The sequence below is a fragment of the Bos indicus x Bos taurus genome, chromosome 4 (assembly GCF_003369695.1).
Source record: "Bos indicus x Bos taurus breed Angus x Brahman F1 hybrid chromosome 4, Bos_hybrid_MaternalHap_v2.0, whole genome shotgun sequence".
In the NCBI taxonomy this organism is placed as follows: domain Eukaryota; kingdom Metazoa; phylum Chordata; class Mammalia; order Artiodactyla; family Bovidae; genus Bos; species Bos indicus x Bos taurus.
Genome location: NC_040079.1, coordinates 39,634,808 through 39,659,298, shown reverse-complemented (window position 1 = coordinate 39,659,298; position 24,491 = coordinate 39,634,808). Strand labels below are relative to the sequence as shown.

At 40.0% G+C, this 24,491-nt stretch overlaps 1 protein-coding gene across 1 annotated transcript in view; it reads right to left on the bottom strand.

Moving 5' to 3' along the window:
- Positions 1-225: 225 nt before the first annotated feature.
- SUGCT (succinyl-CoA:glutarate-CoA transferase) overlaps positions 226-24,491 on the bottom strand; it is an 832,600-nt gene continuing 808,334 nt past the window's right edge. Inside the window, exon 14 of the mRNA XM_027539173.1 lies at positions 226-340. Coding sequence (XP_027394974.1) covers positions 312-340 — 29 coding nt within the window. The 3' untranslated portion in view covers positions 226-311. The remainder of the gene's footprint in view (positions 341-24,491) is intronic.

Below are 24,491 nucleotides of genomic sequence, written 5' to 3'. Positions count from 1 at the left end.
ACCACCAGCTCCTGCAGTGTCACCAAGCTTCTTTGATGCTGTCCCCCTCAACCAGCCCTCCCGATTTGTTCCTTTTGATTCCTTGCCCTTCTTTATGGAATCCATTACCCTAAACCCATCAGGCAAATGCTTATTTCAAGATTCAGCTCTCCAGGAAGTGTGTCAGAACTGCTTCCTCAGAGTCCAATGCCATCGTAGGCAAATTCATCAAAATACTTACCATCCCGTGCTTTTATCTGAGACTTTCTCCCCTAGTAGCTTGTGAGTTCTCTGAGGGCAGAAACCACATTTTATATTTGTATCATCCACATCTAGTCTACACTGGGCACAAAAAGAGTACCTACATGAAAAGGAAAAAAAAAAATACAGTTAAAACTTCAGTGCCTGAGTTCACTCATACTATCAAATCTTTTTTTAAAAATAAATTTTTAAGATTTAGTTATTTGGGGCTATGCTGGATTGTCATTGCTGAGTGGGCTTTTCTCTAGTCGCAGTGTTATGCCTTCTCACTGAGGTGACTTCTCTTGTGGCAGAGCATGGGCTCTAGGGCACAGGATCTTCAGTAATTGCAACACCCAGGCTCTGGAACACAGGCTCAATCATTGTGGCCCACGGGCTTAGTTGCTCAGCAGCATGGGGGATCTTCCCGGATCAGGGATTGAACCTGTGTCTCCTGCATTGGCAAGTGGATTCTTTACCACTGAGCCACCAGGGAAGATCCCACTATCAAATCTTAATTCTGAAAAGTTCTAAATTAAGAACCCACCTGACAGACTCAGTGTGTTGCCATCAGTATTTTGTTGCCCAGAAAGGAATGAATCAGTTGATTCTTACCTACAAAGGATCATGCTCCAGAAATACTTGTTTCTGTCTGACACAGAGCAGCACCCCTCTGCCACCATTGGAGGGAGAAAGCCTTTAAGTCCATATCCCTGGGACAAAAGCCATTGGGAATAACTAACCCTGAAACAGCATAACTATGCTTTATAATATTATCTTAGGAACTGGGCATACTAAAGTGCTTTAAGCCTTTTCAGTAATTTATTAATGAAAACAATCAAAGATAAAAATCAGTGTTAACTCAGGCAAATCAAAGCAGATGCAGAAAATAAAGCAAACAAAAACCTTTAAACAGAATGACTGATCCAATAAGATGTGGACCTGAAACTAAGCAACAGGTTTAGATTCTACTGAAGATTTATTACCTGGGATTGGATTCTAAAGGGGCTTCCCTGGTGGCTCAGGTGGTAAAGAATCTATCTGCAATGCAGGAGACCCAGGTTTGATTCCTAAGTAGGGAAGATCCCCTGGAGAATGGAATCTTCTAATGGCAACCTACTCCTGTATTTTTGCATGGAAAATTCTATGGACAGAGGAGCCTGGTGGGCTACTGTCCATGGAGTCCCAAAGAGTTGGACATGACTGAGTGACTAACACTTTGCACTTTTATTTATTTCTTTGGGATGATCCCTTATCTGAAGCAGGGCATTGCATTACAGTGTTTCCCAATAGGTTGTTTTCTGCTTTTTAAGTCTTTTTGTTGCTATGTATTTTTTAAATTTTTTAATTGAAGAATAATTGCTTTATAGAATTTTGTTATTTTCTGCAAAATATCGACATGAATCAGCCATCGGTATACATATGTTAAAACATTGAGACAGATCCTGTGATAAGACTTGATGAACCATTTCTAGCACAAGGGTTTTTGCCAAGAAAGGCTCTGCAACAGCCTAGTACCAGTGGTATTTACAGGGCTTTCTGTTAAGTCAGGAGCAGAACAAGCCATCTTGACACTGGCATTGCCCTTAGCTGGCCTCTCAGCTGGTTAGAGCAGGAAGGAAGACATAACGGGGTGCTGCTGGAAGGGGCTGGGTCTCTAGGGGTCACTCAGGACCCACAGGACCAAAATCAGGCCACTGGAGAGGCTCACGAGGAGGGCTTTAAACTCCCTTAGGCTTTTCAGGTATTGGCGGCTCTCAAAGTGGGAATCTTCCCATGTACTGCAGCGGGTCTATGGCAGACAGCCCTCCAAGATGGAACAGCAGCAGCCTTCTTGTTACTTGAGGTTTTGCTTCTGAGAACACTTTTGCTCACCTTGCTTTGTATTCCTTCATCCTGATTTATCAAACACTGAATCATGCATCCTCTTGCTACATTTAGCCAGCCCAGCCTTTTGTCTTATGATCAGCACTACTTTTCTTCTTCACAAGCCCTGGAGGACTTTGTTCTGTTACTTGATGTCTCTTTTGGCCTCAGGATCTGCCCGTCACCTCTGAGATGGTCTCGTCAAGGTTGGAAACTAATAAGTCTTGACTCCACACTGGGTCAGTTCCTCAGCTACCCTGAGCCAGAACCACCAGCCGGATCACACATATGGAAGTAGCATGGTTAACTGACGGTAACTAACTGCCATCCTGGTTTGAGCCCAGCCATGGCAACAGCAGGAGACTGATCTTGAAGCACTTCTCACCACTGACTCGGCAAACTCAGTTTCATTGTTTGATCCAAAGTTATGAGCAGATAAAGAGGATGGATCAGTTTGTGACCTAGTCTATGAGTATTATAAATGGTTTGTTGTAGAAGGATTTATTTCATAAATGTCAGAGATATCTATCTTATCCTATTTCATTCATTCTAGTTGCACAGAAATAGGTAAATAAGACTCAAAGATATGGACAGAAAGAAGAATTTGTTCCAGCCCTTATCATGTCCATTGTTCACAGAATAGTGTGTGTTTGGAAATTTCATTAGGTCATGAGAGAGGGAAAAAAAATGGGTAGGCTATATAGAAATCTACTGAAATTATTTAAACTGCACCCCACAAATTAGAAATAAGGGTCATATTTATTTTTCTTCATTTGATTTCAGTCTTAGCCTCTATATTAGGGAAGAAATAGTTGGGGAGTGACATTTTATAGTTACTTAGTGTATTTCTAGTTGAGAAATCACTGTTATTTCAAGCAATTCTCATCATTTGGGAAAGGATAGTCAAAGCTGCAAAGCTGGAATTTATACATGTATATCATTGACTTCATTTTGATTGAGGGTGGGATTGTATTAATATGAGATTGGGAAGTGGGGAAGAGGTGATTTTATTTTAATTACGTGGGTGTGAGCAGATCTGGTTATCAGTTTCTTATGAGATGCACTCTGCACTCAGGGGTTCTGTGCTTGTCTTAGTCATTCAGTGGAGATTCTGCAATTCTCTCATTTCTTACACATGAACTTGGTGGCTTACAATAACACTTTGTGATCCAAGCTCAACTTGCTGTTTTCCAGCTGTGACAAGGATAACATCCCCACCCCTGGGAGGCCTGGCAGCACATTTTCCCTGCCAATGAGACTGTTCTCTGACCTGTACAGAAGCAGTGGTTACAGGAAAAAAGAGCACAGGACTTGGCAGTAACAGGAGAGATTGCCCAAGGCATGTCCATTCTTATCCCAACTGGGCAACATGTAGATTGTCTGAGTAACTCCTAAGTTGTGCTCTATAGACACTGAGCTTGGAGAAGCAAGTTTTTGGTCGTGTCCAGGATCATGGGATGGTAAACATCAAACTTTCCAAAAGATGGCAGAAGGGAAGAACTACCAAATCTGCTGGATGCACAAGTTCATCTTTCTGGATTATAGATAAGCAGCTACATTAAACGTCTCTAGACAGACTGAAACAGTTTCTAGAATGGTTTCATATGTTTTCTCTCCATTGTTTCTTTCAGAAACTCTTTCACCAAACCATGGATCTCTTTCCAACATCAGTTCTTTTTAAAGGGTCTAATCTATCTTTAAGAAGTAGAATTGACAAATTCCTGAAACAAATCAAATCACAAAAGTATTTTTGAATTTGTTTTCTGTGTTTTAATGTGTATATGTATATATAATACTTTAAAAGATACACCATATACAACTCAATTCATAATTAGTTCAATAACCAATAAACATGATTTACATTGTTGTCATTAGAAATTGGCCAATAGTCATGCTGAGGTGAAACAATCTTTACTTTGAAAATTGCTGAACACTGTTCTACTTTTTAATCATTATTTGATGTACCTCCATCTCTTTCTCAGAGTAATTGATGACAGTAGGACTAAAATTCATGAAGGAAAAAGAGAAAGAAAAAAAGGAAAGATGACAAAAGAATGTAAATACACAGGCTTTATGTACTCATACAGCTACACACATAAAAATTAGGCTTTAAGTCCCAAGGTTGCCGAAGCCAAAAATGGGAGGTACAGCTTTATCATTCCATAAGAAGAAAGGCTGGATGAATCACAAGCTGGAATCAAGATTGCCAGAATAAATATCAATAACCTTAGATATGCAGATAATCAACTTATGCTTTACTGATTATACCAAAGCCTTTGACTGTGTAGATCGCAACAAAGTGTGGAAAATTCTTAAAAGAGATGGAAATACCAGACCACCTTACCTGCCTCCTGAAAAATCTGTATGCAGGTCAAGAAGCAACAGTTAGAACCAGACAGGGAACAACAGACTGGTTCCAAGTTGGGAAAGTAGTACATTAAGGCTGTATATTGTCACCCTGCTTATTTAACTTATATGCAGAGTACATCATGTGAAATGCTGGGCTGGATGAAGCACAAGCTGGATCAAGATTGCTAGTTGAAATATCAGTAACCTCAGATATGCAGATGACACCACCCTTATGGCAGAAATTGAAGAGGAACTAAAGAGCCTCATGATGAAAGTTAAAGAGGAGAGTGAAAAAGCTGGCTTAAAACTCAACATTCAGAAAGCTAAGATCATGGCATCCAGTCCCATCAGTTCATGGTAAATACATGGGGAAACAAAGGAAACAGTAAGAGACTTTATTTTCTTGGGCTCCAGAATCACTGCAGATGGTGACTGCAGCCATGAAATTAAAAGACACTTGCTCCTTGGAAGAAAAGCTATGACCAACCTAGACAGCTTATTTAAAAGCAGAGACAGTACTTTGCCAACAAAGGTCTGTCTAGTCAAAGCTACGATTTTTCCAGTAGTCATGCATGGATGTGAGAGTTGGACCATTAAGAAGGCTGAGTGCCAAAGACTTAATGCTTTTGAACTGTGGTGTTGGAGAAGACTCTTGAGAGTCCCTTGGACTGCAAGGAGATCAAACCAGTCAATCCTAAAGAAAATCAGTCCTGAATATTCATTGGAAGGACTGATGCTGAAGCTGAAACTCCCATACTTTGCCCACCTGATGCAAAGAACTGACTCATTAGAAAAGACCCTGATGCTGGGAAAGATTGAAGGCAGGAGGAGAAGGGGACGACAGAGGACAAGATGGTTGGATGGCATCAATGAGCCATCCAATGGCTCATGACTCAATGAGCATGAGTTTAAGCAAGCTCTAGAAGATGGTGAAGGACAGAGAAGCCTGGCATGCTGCAGTCCATGGGGTTGCAAAGGTTGAACATGACTGAGAGGCTGAACAACAAAGAAAAAAGGTACTAGTTCTACAGGGAAGCAAATGTATTTTTCTTGTATTAGTTTCTCAAGGCAATCCCACTGGTAGGGTCTTTCTGGGGAACACTGAGTGATGGGAGCTACAGGGAAAGATGCCACACAGAGTCCCCTTAAAAATCAAGGGCACAGCATTAAAACACAATCCAATTTAGGACATTGTTTAAACTCAAGTGTGAAGCTTTCTCTCTTCCCAACTTTAGTGGAAGCACAAATGGAATGCTTACCCTTTAGACACTCTTGCTGAGACTAGATCACAGGTAGTTTGCAGGAGCCTTTTCAGTGGGGGCCGTGGAGGACCAGCCGTGTGATGAAGTAGTTGAAAGCAGAATCCTGTTCTAGGCCACAAAAATTTAACCACCTCAGCCAAGCTGCAGGTGGGCAGCTGTTCCACTCCTCAGCCATGTACTCTCCCACTCCCCGTGGAGTTAGGCCCTAGGGGTAAATATGTACACAACTTCTCATTGGAAGTTATTTCCAGTATATAAAGGATTAAGTATGCACCTTCTGCAATCACAGAAGAGTATATTCTTGGGGCCTATGATTTGGGATCATCTCTGTGGGTTTGTAGAGACTGAGATTGGGGTATCTCTGGGGGACAAAGCATGCTCACCCAGTGCTGCTCACTGTTGATAATATTTTACAACGTGAGCTTTGTCATGTGGGGTGGCTGGGTCCCAAGCAGACGAAGACTAGTGCCTATGATAAAGGGTGACTTTCTCAACCCCTCTCCAGAATCTGTGTCTCAGAGCCTGCCCTCTCACTGGTCAGCACAGTCAACCTAGAAGTCCCTACAAAGATTGGCTATATATCTGATTTTAGGATATAATATAATGTTTAAAATTAAGTTTAAATTTTAGCAAGTTTCTTTCTGTTTCCCTTCATTCACTATTCTTTTGACCTAAATGGAACTTTCTTTTCACCCTCAAAGACCTTCCCAACCAAGAATAATCCATATTCATTCAAATATAGTGAGTCAAATCTTTTTCAATTTCTCGATGGTTCACTGATAGGAAGCAAATAGGAAAGTTAAAAAGACTTTTCATATCTTCACAATGAGAAATACTACATAGAATATGAAAACCTTGCTCAGAATTCCTAATACTCCTTGTTCAATTTGTCATTCAATGAGCTGGGAGACATCACTTCAAGGTTGCTCTCAGCAAGTCCAGTAAATCTCTCCTGGTGCTACCCTTAGGTGAGTACGTCAGTTTCATGCAACTGTGAACTAAATTTATACTTGACATCTCCTCAAAGGGTCAAAATATTGAACACCATAAAATGCTGTTGGGTTTGACCTCACTTATTTTAAACTGCTAACCTGATGATTTGGAACACCTTCTAGATCACCTGGATGCACATATCCTACCAGAATGAAAAGAACCAGTATACACCAAGGATCACAAAGAACCAGAGGAGCTGAACTAAGCTATCAGTATATGCAAGTAATACCTCCCCATATTTATCCTGTAGAGTGCCATTTGACATTATTAAATTTTGTATGTAAATACATTTGGAAAGGAGTGTTCCATTTAATTTAACACAGCCCTCCTTAAGGAGAACAACACAAACAATTTTCCCCAGCACAAATTGGCTCCAGGTAGGCATGAAAGTATATCCTGCTGTTCAGGTTCCTGGAGACATATTCCAGAGACATATCCCTAAAAGTGGAGAAAAAAATTGACGTCAAAAAGCTATCTAATTAGAGCCTAATATTGGAGTAGACCATGCATTACTTGCATTTGGAAAAGTAAAAATCAATGAGGAACATCTCCGTCTCATAAATCAGAAGCTGATTTGTGAAAGGACACATTTGTGCTCCGTGGGCTGAGCAGCCTGGTGACAGCCTGTACTTGGGCAGCCAACAATATATTTATGTATATCTGCTAAAAACATCTCTTACTTCTGGGTGCACGAACCAAAATACTTGAAAATGAAACAAGTGTGATCATACATGTGGAAATCATTCAAATAATTAAGAATTAGGTACAATTTGAAATGGTACAACTTAGAATAAGGAACTTGTGGAAAATTCCAGCAAAGGTGCCGTGGAGGCTTAAAGTACAACTTCTTTGGTTGGGTCAGTTTCTTCCTGGCCATTATTAGGAGGGGAGGAAGCTGGAAATACACTTACCTCCAGATGATCCCTCTGGAAACCTGCCTAAAAGAACGACACGTAGATTTGAAAATAAACAGACTGAGGCTGATTAGGGTAGAAAACTTTCCAGGAGCTGATCTGTGGCATTTCTATCTAACAAGCACACTGAACTCTGCCATGTTCCTTATCAAAAGTCAACCTGGAGCCATTGTGTGATCTGCCCAGGAAGGGCCAAGTCACCCACCTATTTCCCATTGAAGAGCATTCTGTTTCCATGACACCGATGATGGACTTTTCAACTTGGAACTCCTCAGCAGCCATGCAAGTTGCTGCCACCCAGGCAAAACTTGCTGTTTTCTTGAGTTTGTTTGTGTTGCGGTGTGTCTGTGTATATCTGTATGTGTGCACGTGCATATGATATGTCTTTGAAGGGGTCCACAAAGTACAGGCTGGGAATTCTTGAGGAGGAAGCTATTGAACTGGGTGTCATTCAACTTGAAAGATCTGGAGACACCAACTGTCCACTGGAGGAAAGGGGACAGCAAGCCCCCAGCTCAGTTCTATCTTAGGTTTGATGGCATTTGAAGCAAATGTAGAAGAGCCAGGGCTTTCTGAGGCCCCCAGTGCCTCTTCAGCAATAAAATGAGGAAATGAAGATTACCATAGCAGAAGACAAGGCCAAGAAATGGGATGACATAACAAGGGAGAAAAGCAAGGGACAGATGACAAGGTTCTGTAGGAATAATGGAGTCCTCAGTGAGGGAGTCCATGGGAAATTGGTAGACAAAAAAGTTTAGCCTTTGAAAAAAGTCACCTCAGACTTGGTAACCTTTACTCTAGTTTGAAGCCATTTGAAACTTTTCTTTTGTGGGGGTTGGGAGGGCATTCCACATGGCTTGTGGATCTCAGTTCACTCCAGGGATTGAACACAGGCCACAGCAGTAAAATCCTGAAATCCCAACCACTAGTCCACCAGGGAACTTCTGCAATTCCAGATTTTTCAAGAATTTCTAAATGTTTTTTCACTAGGTAATTGAAAGTGACCTGAGTATGGGGGGTGTGAGGAGAATTCATATTCAGTTACAGTAAACCATGAGATTGCTATTTCCTCGTACCATCTGAGTACATAGTATTTTTCCCTTCTTAAGAAAATGTCCCAATCTTCCAAGAATAAACATTCAACTTCAAAAATCCTTAGGGTAGGTTAGTACTTTTTAGATCTGCCAGCTCAGGTGACTTGTCATATTGCCATTGATATGTATATGACTTGTGAATACTCACTCAAATACATATATGTGTTTGTGAACTGATGCATTAAAGCTCTGGAGGAGAAACAATGTGCTAGTATGGAAGGACGAATATATATATACATACAGAATGAAATGTAATACTGAAAATTTCATTTAAGAAAAAATAAGGAAATTCCTTGGTGGTCCAGTGGTTAGGACTCCATGCTTCCACTGCAGAGGGTACAGGTTTGATCCCTAGACTTGGAACTAAGATCCCACAGGCCATGAAGCATTGCCCGCCCTCCCCCCCCCCCCCCCCAGCAAATTAAAATAAAATAAAAAGGAGAAAATATCTAGAGGCATGAGGAAGATTAGAAGAAGAACAAGTGGGAAAAGACACTCCAAATTTCTTCAAGTTGATGCACCATATATTTGGATTATTTCTCTTAAAAAATTTTTTTAGTGCCATTAAAGTTCAGTCCTCTGAATTTCCAACATCTCTTAGATTCATGGACACTTGAAAAGTATTTGCAGTATCTGGAATGCTTGTGTATTGTGCAAGACTTTCTCTGGTTTCAAACATTGTCTGGACCTGGAAGCAAAATGGAGCATCCTTTTGATGGCACTAATGGGATCCTCCTTCCAAATACTGATGCCATTATGTACAATGACTGCTGCAAGAGTAAACTCATACAGGAACAAAAGACTGACATGAACACAAAATCTACATACCTCAAGTCCCAGCTTCCAAAGAAATGGCCAAGATCACTATGAGAAGCAACCTTTGAAGCAAGGAGTGCAGATGAGGTGCTATGCCCTTTTGTGGGTAGTTGTTTTTTCTACCTCATGAATCTAACAGCTTAGAACCTAGTGGTCATCACTAGTGATTGGGCAATGAAGCATCAAAGGTCTCTGGGGGAGCAGAGTGACTGCCAGATTTGACACCAAATCTGTTTGTGGGGTACATTCCAGTGTGAGTGACATGAATCATAGACTGAGGGAGAAAGTTATCTGCTAAATGTTGCATTAGTGACCCGTCTTGCAACTACCTTGGAAGGCGATCATGGGTGGCAATTTTTTTAAAGATATAGCCACATGGGTAATTTCCTATGTAGAAGGAATGGCATGACTATAACAAATAGATAAACTATAAAAATTATTTTCTGTTTGGCATTCAGACTTGTGCAATGTCACAGGACCTCCAAGACATCCATGGGGTTGCTTTGTAGAAGCAAACCATCCTAAGGGTATGTCTGCAGTTTGCCAAACACAGAATAGCAGAACATTAGTCATTTCTTTGAGGTCTTCAAAATGACAATGGAGGCTTCACTGACTAAAGGACAAGAGGCTGTCCTGCTGTATACTGGTTAGGATAAAAGTTCACATTCCTGCTGCTGTTCTTTATTCCAGCAAGAATCTGCTGTAGAACATGTTGCTCTACATAAGCAAGAAGACACAGCAATTATAAACACATGTGCACATACAATCAGAGCCTTAGAATACATAAAACAAAAACTAACATAATGAAAAGGAAGAACATACCACTCATCAATAATGGTTGGAGACTTTGATACAACACTTTCAATAATGGTTAAAACAACTGCAAAGAATAATGAGGATATAGAAGATTTCAAAAGCACTAGAAAGTGACTAGATCTAATACACAACTCTAGATGTCACTCAACATGAGCAGAACACATATTATACTCAAGAGTGCATAGGAAATTCTGTAGGATAGATCATGTTAGGCAATAAAAGGAGTCACAGAAAATTTAAAAGGATTGAAAACAAATAAAACATAGCATCCCATGCAATGAAATGAAATTAGAAATCAGTAATAGAAATACATTTTAAAAATATATAAATATGTGGACATAAAATAGCAGCATCTTAAACGTTCAATGGGGACAAAGAAGACATGACCTGGGAAATTAGAAAATACTTCCGAGATAAATGAAAACAAAAATGCAAAAGTTGTCAAGGATGTAGGCAACCGTGTTGGGCCAGAGAAAATTGTGGATTGACAGAAGACATTTATGGTCCCAAAGAAGAATCTTGACTGGTCAGTGCTCACGTCTAGGAAAAGGGCAGACTGAGGAGCCTTTGGACTTCCTTCCTCAAGCTAGAAATTACCACAAATATTTTCTTCCTCTTTTGATTAAGTGCAAGTGGTAAAGAATCTGCCTGGCAGTGCAGGAGACCCAAGACATGTGGGTTTGAACCCTGAGTCGAGAAGATCCCTGGAGAAGGAAATGGCAACCCACTCCAGTATTTCTTGCCTGGAAGATTCCATGGTGAGAGGAGCCTGGTGGGCTACAGCCCATGGGGTAGCAGAGAGTCAGACCAAACTGAGCACCAAACTGAGCATGCCCGTGTTCATTTTGCTGCAAAGTAAACTACCCATTGTTATCAAAAAGTTGTTCTCTCTTTCTTAAGATTTTTTTTTAATTTTAATGTAGACCACATTTAAAGTCTTCATTGAATTTGTTATAATATTGCTTCTCTTTTTTATTTTTTGGCCGCAAGGCCATGGACTCTTATTTCCCCAACCAGGGATCAAACCCATATCCCCTGCATTGGAAAGTGAAGATTTAACCACTGGGCCACCAGGGAAGTTCCTCGGCCCTTTTCTTTGGACAACATCAGCAGGTTGAAGGCAAGTGGCATCCATTGTTGAACTTTCTAAAGATTCTCATGATCTTCTTGTCTCACTCACAGTCACCCTTTGTTCTGCCCACAACATGCTTTCCTCACATGTGAGGCCACATCAAAGAAAGAAGCATTTGTCACAGCAGGGAATGTGCCAGGTCCAGACACTTATGAATGAAGAGTGACCAAGACATAGTTCCTTCCCCTGAAAAAAATAGTCTACCAGGTGAGCAGGACACATACATCATTTCAATGCCAAACCGTAAGTTGCTGAACTCTGGAATGCCTAGGATACTGTAGTGTCACATACAAGGACCTTTAACCCAGAAAAAGAGTCAAGAGAAGGCAATTGAAAACCAAGCACCAGAGAAGGGGCTCCTAGGCTGAGCTGTATAGCACAAGTAAGGGACATCGTAAGAAAAACTATGGGAGAAGAGAAAAGCAGGAACGAAAGCAATCGGCCAGCAAGGTGTGTTCAAGGGAATTAGAGGTGAACAGAAGGCGTAGAGGGGCTGGCAGAGGAACTGAGGGCAATGAATTCAAAGACTCAAGGAAAGCCAGACTGTGGAGAGGATTCTGGAAGGATAGAATTTTGTGAGTTTGCTCACAAGGAGTCACTGAGAGGTTTTGCATGAGGAAGTGAGATGGTCAACTAGATCCTTATAGCAGGAATCTGGAAAATAAATCTGGGGGTTCAGCTGGTGGTCAAGAACACTGGGACAAGGAGACCTGCCAATCAGTTATTACAGTATTTATGGCTAAGAGGGAATGAAAAGTGATTTAAGAACCCCTAAGGGTGGGGTTATTTATGAGGTAAAATGAATAGGACTTTTTAAGTGTTTAAACGGAAAATGGAAGAGACGGAGGACACAAAAGGAACTCCTGGGTGAGTGACTGAGTGTATGATGGCCCAAGAAATAACATAGAGAAGGTAGATGGAAGCTGATTTTGAGGGAAATAAGGTTGTGTTGGAATTTCCCAGGGAACATCCCAGTGGACATGACTGGTAACACAGGGATATGAGTGTGGGGCTTGAAGGGAAGTCATAGTTACAAAAATAAATGTGTGAGTCATCTATACCTAAGAGGGGGATAAATAAGGGCGTGCAATTCGATGACTCACACAGGAATGAGGAGAAGGGGAAAGAAAAATCTCTGGAAAACCTCCTCAATGAAGTAGATGGCTCTCCATTCCCCTGGCATCAAACAGAATGTTCAGGGCCACTTTTCTCCCATCATCAGTTTTAGTGGGAATTTTTCATCTGTTCAGAACTCCCCAAGCACCAGATCTTTCTGACAATGCAAACATATTTTTGCATCAATGGTGTAAGAGATTAAAAGCATTAACCTTCCTTGTGACATTTAGACTCTAAGGGACTATAGATTGTCGAGTATTTTAACACCATGGAATGAACCACCAAGAATAAAATGTCAGGTTTAAACAGAGATTATTGAAGCCAAGATGGGCAGCAAGGGGTACATTCCCTCTCCTCTCCATTCTTGCCCCATCCTTTTATTCCAACCATCTTCTTCCAGGATTCTGATCTCATTCGGTGGATGCTACCCATTTCACCGTGAAGAATGGCAGCAAGGTCTATCAGTGGGAAGTGTCTCTAACACAAGCAAATTATTCCTGTGCTAATTTGGGTCTCCTCTGGTAAGCACAGCCTTGTTGTTAAAATAAGCTAATACAGTTTCTATATTTTTCTCCTTCTTACTAAAGATTTCAGAAGAGTGGGGTTATGTGGCGGAGGCTATTATTTTTCATCCAATTTCATTCTCTTCTCTTTAGGCTCATGGTTAAGCAATACTTTCCACTTCCCTGGGCAATGATCATCTGACTAGTTTCTCTCCAGTGAAGAGTGCCTGCCACTCCTGCATGCAGACCATCTAGGCTGGGGACAGGCTTCTTCTGCCCTGCCCCCTCCCCCTACAGGTAGAGCCTGGGCATGGATGCTGCTCAGACCCCACCCTGAAGATGGGGTCTTAGTACTACTATGTGCATATGTTTTTTCCTTCTTTGATGTCTCCATGAACATACTCACTCAGTCCCCAGTAAGAGAAACTAAAATCTTATTTGAGGGTTGAAGTCCAGTTCAGGTTTGGGGTTATGAGGTGATGGGCACACCTCACAGCCACACACCCAACATACACACACCCAACATACACAATCCGATAGGGGAGAAAGAACAGAAAAGCAGAGTGGGTGGGAAACACTTGTAGTCACTACATCATCGCACATATAAACTTTGGTTTTATTCACTCATGTAATTTTGTAACATCGGGACACTATAAGTAACAGTGTTTGCTGAATGAATGATTAAATAAATGAATGAATGTGCAGCTGAACAGAAACAGCATAGTAGAAGGAGGATTTGCTCAGCTAGTCAAGCTGCCCCTGTTCTTTCTGAGAATCATTCTGACCCTTTGCTTTTGTGGCCAGTTCTCTGTTCTTTGATAGAATCTTCCTGATCTATTGTCCTCTGTGGCCGTATTTTGGAATGCCATTAATGAAAGTGCCCCCATATTAGCCCACTTTTTTGTTGATATTTCTCAGGTCTGAGGGCTTTCTTAGAAACTAAATATTCATAAACAATGGTTCTAGCTCCTCCTTTAGAAATGTTTTATGTTTTATACAAATAGAACTGTGTAGGCTAGTATTCAAAGTCAGCAATCTTATAGGTTCATTCCTTTAAATTGGAATCCTATAGAAGAATTTCTTTCTCTTTCTTTCTTTTCTTGTGGCCACACCATGCAGCATGTGGGACCTTAGTTCTCCAATCAGAGATCGAACCCAAGACATCTGCCTTGGAAGCGTGGAGTCTTAATCACTGGATCACCAGGGAAGCTCCCTGCTAGAGAATTTCTATCTCTCAGGAAATAGGACAGGTATGCTTTCTACCCCTGAAGTCCTCCTTTAGTGATCATCTTTGCACTGTCCCAGAACAGTTTGAAAGAATGACAAGGGAAGAAGGTTCCTCTGGCACCAGATAGCAACCACACAATATGAGTAATCATCCTCTTTGTTGTGTGGGAAGCATATAACAGGAAGAGCTTGGCAATGATATGAAAACCACTTTGCCCCATAATCTAATAATTCCTGATATGGCTTTTCTACCTTTCTGATTTACTTTGCACTACCTTTTGATCCAGGCAGAGAATAAAGTTTACTAACCCCACAAAGATCCAGACTACCCAGTTCTCAACTTCTTTTAACATTTATTTTATGTCCTGGAGTATAGCTGATTAACAATGTTGTGTTAGTTTCAGGTGGACAGCAAGGTGATTCAGTTATACATATACACGTGTTTATTCTTTTTCAAGTTCTTTTCCCATATTGGGTCAAGCTCCCAATACAGTAGGACCTTGCATAGAGTACAAGTTACCTGAAAGCCAAGGAGCCTTCTGTTGTGAGAACGAAAGCCCACGCTGAAGCATGGCGAAGTCAGTTGTTTTTGTATATGCTTAATGGCCTGAGTGTGTAGTCTTTCAGAACCCGGGTTACTGCATCATGTAGTAACAAAGCAATTATATTTTCAATTTGGAAATTTTTCAGAACAATTCTCCCAATTGGCCATCTTGACAGTAAAAGCTACAAGTGTGGCCCCATCCAGCATGGGAAACTGCACTGTATCATCCATGATAGATAGAGTTACTTAGTTCTTGTCTCTTGAACATTGGAGATTGTCAACCGAAACACAATTTTCATTTTAGTTTATCTGCTATTAAGCTGCTCTTTTTGATTCTAGCTAAGTCAACAGTTTCAGCTGCTGAAGTTTTCCCACAGAATAATGTTATAATTAGTTGGATAATTGGAAGTTGTGTTCCTGACCAAGGACTCATCAGCAAATAAATCATAGATATGACCAACAATATGTCATACGAGCAAGATACAACAACCAGAAACCTTCAGAATCATTTGAATTAGTAAAATTATGATCTCAGACACATAAAATGGGCAGGAATTTACAAATAACATAAAATACAGGCCTAATGTGTCATAAATTTGGCCAATCTGAAACTAATAGAAAGATAGCTATTGTAAACATGGAATTAAGACTTTTGTAGGATAATGTATATGGCCTGGGTCTTCTAGGAAACAAAAGCAATCTGTCACAGCAAGTTTAACTGATGCATTCTTTATTCCTCAGTAAATTCTGCTGCTGTAAATATGTCAAATAAAAGCCAATATTGTTTCTTGAAATGCAAGATCTTGTAGAAGACTGTTTAGGACAAAACACCAACAGATCTTAAATTTAAATTGTTGATATGTCCATCTATCTCCATATAAAATTAGCTGACTCCTGGGGTGCATGAGTGTATGCATATGCATGTGTACCCTCCCCACACCATCACACAAACACATACACACACCCTCCCTCCTTCATAATTCCTTTAGCATCCATCTCTAAACACTGCAATATGAGAAACAACATCAAGAAAGCTCATTTTCATGGCTCCTTTACACTAGCAGTTCTTAGTTAACATGAATTCTCTTGATGTTGACTATATCTGGACACATTTTTGGTTGGCAAAACTGGATGGTTCTATGGGTGTCCAGTTGGTAGAGACCAGGGACACTGCCAGATATCCCACCACATAAGGGCAGTCCCCTACAACAAGGACTTATCTGGCTCTAAATGTCAGTGTGTCAATGTAGCCAAAGTTGAAAGACCCTGCTTTACAAATATTGATACTGTAGAAAACAGGTAGATTCAGCCAGTCAGCTTACTTGGATAATTCATGACCTTCTATCTTATTGTTCAGCAGAAAGTGCCACTCATCAGTAGCCTTCTCACAGTAAACCTACAAAGAAAGCAGGAAACTTATCTTGTTCATCTTAGTGATCTCAGCTTAGCACATTAAGGTGGTTTAATGAATATTTGTTAAGTAAAGGAGTAAATGGATAGAGAAGAAAGGAAGAATGGGAAAAAAAGGAAGTGGATGGTGTTAGGGCCAAAGTTGGCTTGATTTGGGTGAACTTGCTTCCTTTTCCTTTACTGTCTTCCAGAAAATCAGTAGGCACAGGTTAATCTAATATTTATTGTTTACTAATTACTGCCATTATTGGCTTATCATATTTAACTGATTGTGTTATTAGTCATAAAATATCTGTTATTGACAATCACTATACACTGGTTTTTATTGTTGTTGTTTAGTTGTTAAGTCATGTCTGACTCTTTGAGATCCCATGGACTGTAGCCTGCCAGTCCCCTCTGTGCATGGGATTTCTCAGGCAAGAATACTAGAGTGGATTGCCATTTCCTTCTCCAGGGGATCTTCCTGACCCAGGGATCAAATCCGTATCCAGCACTGGCAGGTGGATTCTTTACCACTGAGCCACCACGAACGCACTGGTTCTTGTAGCAACTCACAAATCGGATTTTTAAATATTACATTGACTTTCAACAGTATTCAAAATTTAGATTATTTTCAAAAGAGCAATAAAAACCTAGGACTTTGTTCAAGTTCATAGCAAGTTGCTTTGCATTGTTTTCCTTTGTTAGTTATCTTCTTCGGTCTTCTGGTCTCTCCCCAGCCCTAAGCAATATCTTAGGGCAAAAACATTACTCTGGCTATTTTGCTGGATGTCTACAGGAAAAATGGAAAGTTATGCCTGCCAGCCATGGTCACAGGGAAGGGGCTGGAAAGGGCAGGAAGGCACAATGATATATATTAATAAAGCTTGGGCTTATTTTAACACCTATAATAATTTTTTCTTTCTTCTTTCCCTAAATCAAAATCCTGTGTTAGCGCGGTCTCTGTTACAAGAAAACAACCAAAGGCTAATAAACAAAAGCCTATAAGTTTCTCTGTAAAGGCATTTTAACTTTGTTCGGGGTCTACCATAGTTTCTATGTGTAAAAGCCAATCATAAAATAAAGGCTACAGTAGTGAATGTATTTTGTGTGCCATCTGCTGTCCTGGGTACTGGACCCAGAAAGATAAAGGATCCTTCTTGTGAAGGGAAACATGGATTACCATAAATAATGAAGCACTGATCCACAGTTGGAAGAGCAAATGAGCAAAATTACAAGGTGACAGATACAGCACAGGCTGATCAGATTGGTCAAATTCATCAAAAGAATGCCATTCATCAAACAGAACACTAAAACTCTTGATCAACATTAGGCACACAGATAGGCATTCTTACTTCCCATCCCTTCTAAATGCCCTAATATCCCCTCATAGTTTGCATTCCAACAACACTTTAAAAACATGAATCAACTGTCAAGTTCATATCTCATTATAAAAATGGTCCATATTTTTACAGGCATCTATAGGCAGGCAACTCAATGTTAAATCCAACACATGATAAGTTAACTCTTTTTCTGTAGATAGAAAATACCAACCTAAGTTTACAATTCTTGCTATCCTCCCATAAAAGTTCATTCTTCTCAGACTGGGCATTTTGCCATCTTTCTCATATTTTGACCTAACATCCATCATCCTTGGTCTTAATCTTCTGTCTACAGCTTGAGATATAGTTCTGGTTAAGCCTATGATTACTTCCTGTCTCAGACACTTCATCTACTCAATGGGCCCTGCACAGGCCTTGGAAGAGCATATTCCATGTTGACTATACACAAAAACCCGGAAACAACAACCAACAAAAATCAAAACACCTTAAATCCAGGCTAATACAGGACCAGACAGAATAGGTTGAAACTTTCCAGCTCTGGAGGCTCCCCTTCTTGTCACCAATTTCCAACAGGGAAACTGAAAAGTGAGTTAGGCCCTTGAAACCTGACTTAAAGAGGCAGTTGGTAAAGTGAGCATGTCGCCGGAAGACATCCTGGGGTGGACCCCGTCTAACCAGGTTGCTGTTTTTAGACTCAGACACGTTGGTTCTAAAAGCCGCCACTCCACTCCATTGGAATTTCATACAGACGAAGTCGCTCTTCTGAAAACCTCCCTGATAAAGGTACTAGATGAGTCCAAACTACCTCATAACCTTGGAGCCAGCCTGTCTGGAAGGTGCCAAAATAACCAGACAAGTGGGCTCATCAAAATCTTTCATGAACTATCTGGAAGCAGGTAAAAAGGAGAAAACAGAATTCCAGATGAGGTTATGCAGAAAGTCAAGCCAGGCAAAGGCAACCGTGCGCCAGAAGACTGGATGCTCAGGATAACTCTCCCCACTGCACTCCCCTCCCTGGGATCTGGTGGGAGAAATCAGCAGCTCACACCTTTGCTGTCTTCATGTTTCATTGCACCCAGTGACCGGCTCTGACTGTCATAAAATAGAACAACACTCAGCAAGTGCACATTGGCCCACCGCCCATGAGCAGAAGCTGAGTGAACCTGGGGTGACATGCAGCTGCCCTGTGGGGTAGTAAGTCAGACAGGCAGGTGGAGGGACACCCTGTTTGTCCAAGTCACACTTGGAAACCAAGCCGAGTGTCCAGTGGCCTTTCTCCCAAGTGATCTATGGCTTTCCAGACCTCAGCCCACCCTTGGCAGAGCTCTGGCCCAGGTGACCCGAGGAGGAACTGTTGATTTTGGAAAAGGTTGAGGCTATATTTCTGCCACAACAAAAGATTGGGTCTCCACTCTCTTTTACTTAATAAAAAATTTATTACTCTGCTTGCAGTATATGTTCATTTTAGAAAAAGCAGCAAGAATAAAGAAAAATTAAAAAATAAGTGACCACCTGGAGATAGTTTTTGGGTATTTTAGGCTATCTCATTCCAAAGATTTTCTTCTGCGTATGATATACCAGTGTATATTCTCCAAAAGTGGAACCATACTATCCAGGGTCATTTTTTTAAAGGAAATTAATACTGGGTGTTCATTGGCAGGACTGATGTTGAAGCTGAAACTCCAATACTTTGGCCACCTGATGAGAAGAGCTGACTCATTTGAAAAGACCCTGATGCTGGGAAAGATTGAGGGCAGGAGGAGAAGGGGACAACAGAGGATGAGATGGTTGAATGGCATCACCGACTCAATGGACACGGGTTTGGGTGGACTCTGGGAGTTGGTGATGAACAGGGAGGCCTGGCATGCTGCAGTTCATGGGGCCGCAAAGAGTCAGACATGATTGAGGGACTGAACTGAAATAGAACATATCTACAGAAAAGTGTACTCCTCAATAAAATCACTATTTATCTTGTAAATTCTCCCTTCTTTAGTAATTCATTGTGGTTTCTGCAGCTACAAAGAATTCACTGGGTTTTAACAGTCACTTGGTATTTAATTGTAAGGATCTTCCAACATTTACCTAACCAACTTCTGGTCCATATTTTTTAAATGACTTTCCCATTTTTCTATTAGATTGAGGTTGAGTGTGATTTTTTTTTCTTATTGATTTATATATGTACCTTACCAAAAAAAAAAGTTACTTTTGAGCATTTTGAAAATATAAAGTAATGAAACTAGACTTCTATTTACTAGTGTTAGGAATTAAAAGTAAGAATTGACTCTCCCTCCTAAGATAAATCAATTAGCAAACTTTCCTTGCTTTACTCTTTCACTTGTGGTGAGGATAATGCTAGACTTTTGTCTCAGATTATAGCTATAAAATGCAGAGTGTCTCAGGTATTGTCCACACACCCTCTCATTTCTACATAATTCAGAGTCAAAGATCCCATCCAGAAATAACACTGTGGTGAAGTGAATGGGCTGTGATGTTAAACAAATCCGGATTCAAGCTCTTTGGGCAAACAATTGTGACATTGGCAATATAATGTGCTTCATCTCAGTTTCAGTTGTTTCAGCTGTGAAATGGGAAGAGTAATAACGCCAACTTCACAGGGTCTTTTGCAAGCATTAGATGAGGCAACACACATAAAAATAATAAAAGCTACATGACAGCTTCATTTAGGCACTCTTTTACAGGCATAACTCCTGACACGGAATGACAACTTAATAAGTGGTGGCTATATTACATTAAGATTATTACACCTGTTCTTCACAGGCTGGAACAATTAGAATGAGAAATTCTGAGCCCAGGGAGGTGAGAGAGAGATTTTAAGCACCACCTGCTATAGAACTTTGCCTCAGTGATGTTGATTTCTCTCTGGGAGTACAACACAGAACACCCTGGTAGGAGACCAGCTCAGGGTACAGAGATTGCAGTTCTGAGCTGAGAAAGAATCTAATCATCAGGGTTCTCAGGAAGGAGCGCAGAAGCCAGGAAAGTTCACGATCACACATCAGAAAACAGAGTCCCCCTGCCACAAGTCTACACTCACACATGCACACACACACACTCACACTCACACTTAGGTCAAATATTTCTCCTGATGAATAAATCCTTACTTCCAACAAAGAGAATATTTAATAATTGTATTCCTGTTAGAAGTTCTTTTTATAACTGAACTTCCGAATTTACCATTTTAAAGGACTGAAGTTGAAAATGATGAAATTATCACACAGAAAAGGACTCTGATCTATGATTGGAAGCACAGAATGCTCAGTGAAATAAATTAGGCATAGAAAAACAAATACTGTGTGATCTCATTTCTATGTGGACTATTAAAAAAAAAAAAAAAGCTCAGAAAATTAGTAGATTGCCAGGAGCTGGGGCATAGGGAGAATGGGGAGAGGTTGGTCAAAGGACAAAAACTTCCAGTTATAGGACAAGTAAGTTTTGGGGATCTGATATCTAGCAAGGTGACTACAGTTAATAATATTTGCATCATATGCTTGGAAGTTTCTAAGAGAGTAGATCTTAAATGTTCTCACCACAAAAAAAAAATTGTAATTACATGAATGGATGGATGTGCTAACTAAACTTAATATGGCAATCATTTCACAATTTATACATGCAACAAGTCAAGTTGTACACCTTAAACTTATATGTCCATTATATCTTAATAAAGCTGGAAAACACCAAAATAAAGCTAACTCATACAGATCTAAAACTTATTTCTACCCTTTTTCTTCCTTTCTGTTATGTTGAGCTTTATTTCTAACACATGGTAGGAAGTTATGTTTAATTAATTTTATTTTGAAATTTTTGTTCTTAGATAGCAATCCATGGGCAGAAAGGACTCTCTTAAAAAATAAAAAAAGCAAAGTCTCATTTTTGCTTTCAAATGAATAAACTTAGACTGAAACTTACCCCTTTCTTGCTAGAAGCCAAAAAAAAAAAAAAAAAAAAAGCCAACAAACCATAGTATCTAAATATCTGGCCGAGTTCCTAAGAGGAAATATCTGAGCACTTATCTGGCTTTGGAATACAGCATGTAAAATTGTTTTTATTTATGGTCAAAATGTTTAGTACTTCTAAATATGTATAATTTTGTTTTTGTCTTTCTTTTTTGAATAAGATCACTGGAAAAAAATAAAATCTTAAAAACATTTAAGTTTAGTGATTCTACTTTTATTCCATTTTATATTAAACAATTATCTATCTACCTATATCATTTAACATTGCTCAATTCTACTTAATTACATTTATTTCATTATAAATTTTAAAACAAAGTTAAAATTTAGTTATGGAGTTTTTTGTTTGTTAGTTTAATAATAACCATTATTATGGGCTTCCGTTAATACCAGTGGCTCAGCTGGTAAAGAAACCGCCTGCAATGTGGGAGATCTGGGTTCGATCCCTGGGTTGGGAAGATCCCCTGGAGAAAGGAAAGGCTACTCTGGTCTGGAGAATTCCATGGACTGTATGGTCCATGGGGTTGCAAAGAGTTGGACACAACTGAGCAACTTTCACTTTCAAGAATTATTAAAGGTTGAAATATAAAATAAAAATACCATCTTCCATTGTTACTCAGGCAAATCTGGCTGAAATGATAAACCTAAAATATTTTAATATATTAATCAAAACAGCATATTAAATAATAAGCATTTAATAATGCTTATTACTAAACAAAAATAATAATCATAACTAAATTTTTGAAATCAACCTTGAATATTCATTGGAAAGACTAATGCTGAAGCTGAAGCTCCAATACTTTGGCCACCTGATACAAAGAGCAGACTCACTAGAAAAGACCCTGATGCTGGGAAAGATTAAAAGCAGGAGGAAAAGGGGATGACAGAAGATGAGATGGTTGGATGGCATCCCTGACTCAATGGACAAGAGTGTGAGCAAACTCTGGGAGATGGTGAAGGATAGGGAAGACAGGCATGCTACAGTCCACGGGTTCGCAAAGAGTCGGACATGACTGAGCGATGGAATAACAATACTAAACCTGGATATCAGTGTTATCCAAGACTAGAATAGGAAGCTAAATATTTGTTTTAAGAAAGGGATTGCTATATACATTTTTTCTTCCAATCTGAAATACCTATCCTGTACCTGAAGACAATAATACATGTCTTCAGCTTCCAAAGAATTTTTTATTGTGGTAGAATACATGTAACATGAAATTGATCATTTTCACTTTTTTCTTTCTTGGCCATGCCATACAGCATGTGGGATCTTATTAATAGTTCCCCAATAAGGAATCTTTCATAAGCCTTTTATCCTTATCCATCAGAGGGCAGACAGAATGAAAACCACAATCACAGAAAACAAATCAAACTGATCACATGGACCACAACCTTGTCTAACTCAATGAAACCATGAGCTACACCATGTAGGGCCACCCAAGACGGACGGGTCATGGTGGAGAGTTCTGACAAAATGTGGTCCACTGGAGAAGGGAATGGCAAACCACTTCAGTATTCCTGCCTTGAGAACCCAATGAACAGTATGAAAAGGCAAAAAGATAGGACACTGAAAGATGAACTCCCCAAGTCGGCAGGTCCCCAATATGCTACTGGAGATCAGTGGAGAAATAACTCTAGAAAGAATAGAGACAGAACCAAAGCAAAAGCAACACCCAGTTGTGAATGTGACGGGTGATAGAAGTAAAGTCCAATACTGTAAAGAACAATATTGCATAGGAACCTGGAATGTTAGGTCCATGAATCAAGGCAAATTGGAAGTGGTCAAACAGGAGATGGCAAGACTGAACATCAACATTTTAGGAATCAGTGAACTAAAGTGGACTGAAATGGGTGAATTTAACTCAGATGACCATTATATCTATTACTGTGAGCAAGAATCCTTTAGAAGAAATGGAGTAGCCCTGATAGTCAACAAAAGAGTCCACAATGCAGTACTTGGATGCAATCGCAAAAATGACAGAATGCTCTCTGTTTGTTTCCAAGGCAAATCATTCAATGCCACAGTAATCCAAGTCTCTGCCATGGCCAGGAAAGCTGAAGAAACTGAAATTGAAGGGTTCTATGAAGACCTACAAGACCTTTCAGAACTAACACCCCAAAAAAGATGTTTTTTTCATTATAGGGGACTGGAATGCAAAAGTAGGAAGTCAAGAGATATCTGGAGTAACAGGCAAATTTGACCATGGGCTATAAAATGAAGCAGGAAAAAGGCTAATAGAGTTTTGCCAAGAGAACACACTGGTCATAGCAAACACCCTCTTCCAACTACACAAGAGAAGACTCTATACATGGACATCACCAGATGGTCAATACCAAAATCAGATTGATTATATTTTTTGCAGCCAAAGATGGAGATGCTCTATACAGTCAGCAAAAACTAGACTGGGAGCTGACTGTGGCTCAAATCATGAACTCCTTATTGCCAAATTCAGACTTAAATTGAAGAAAGTGGGGAAAACCACTAGATCATTCAGGTATGACCTAAATCAAATCCTTTATGATTAAACAGTAGAATTAACAAATAGATTCAAGGGATTAGATCTGACAGAGTGCCTGAGGAACTATGGACAGAGGTTTGTGACATTGTACAGGAGGCAGTGATCAAGATCATCCCCAAGAAAAAGAAATGCAAGAGGGCAAAATGATTGTCTGAGGAGGCCTTACAAATAGATGAGAAAAGAAGAGAAGTGAAAGGCAAAGAAGAAAAGGAAAGATATACCCATTTGAATGCAGAGTTCCAAAGAATAGCAAGGAGAGAAAGCCTTCCTCAGTGATCAATGCGAAGAAATAGAGGAAAACAATAGAATGGGAAAAACTAGAGATCTCGTCAAGAAAATTAGAGATACCAAGGGAACATTTCATGCAAAGATGGGCTCGATAAAGGACAGAACTGGCATAGACCTAACAGAAGCAGAA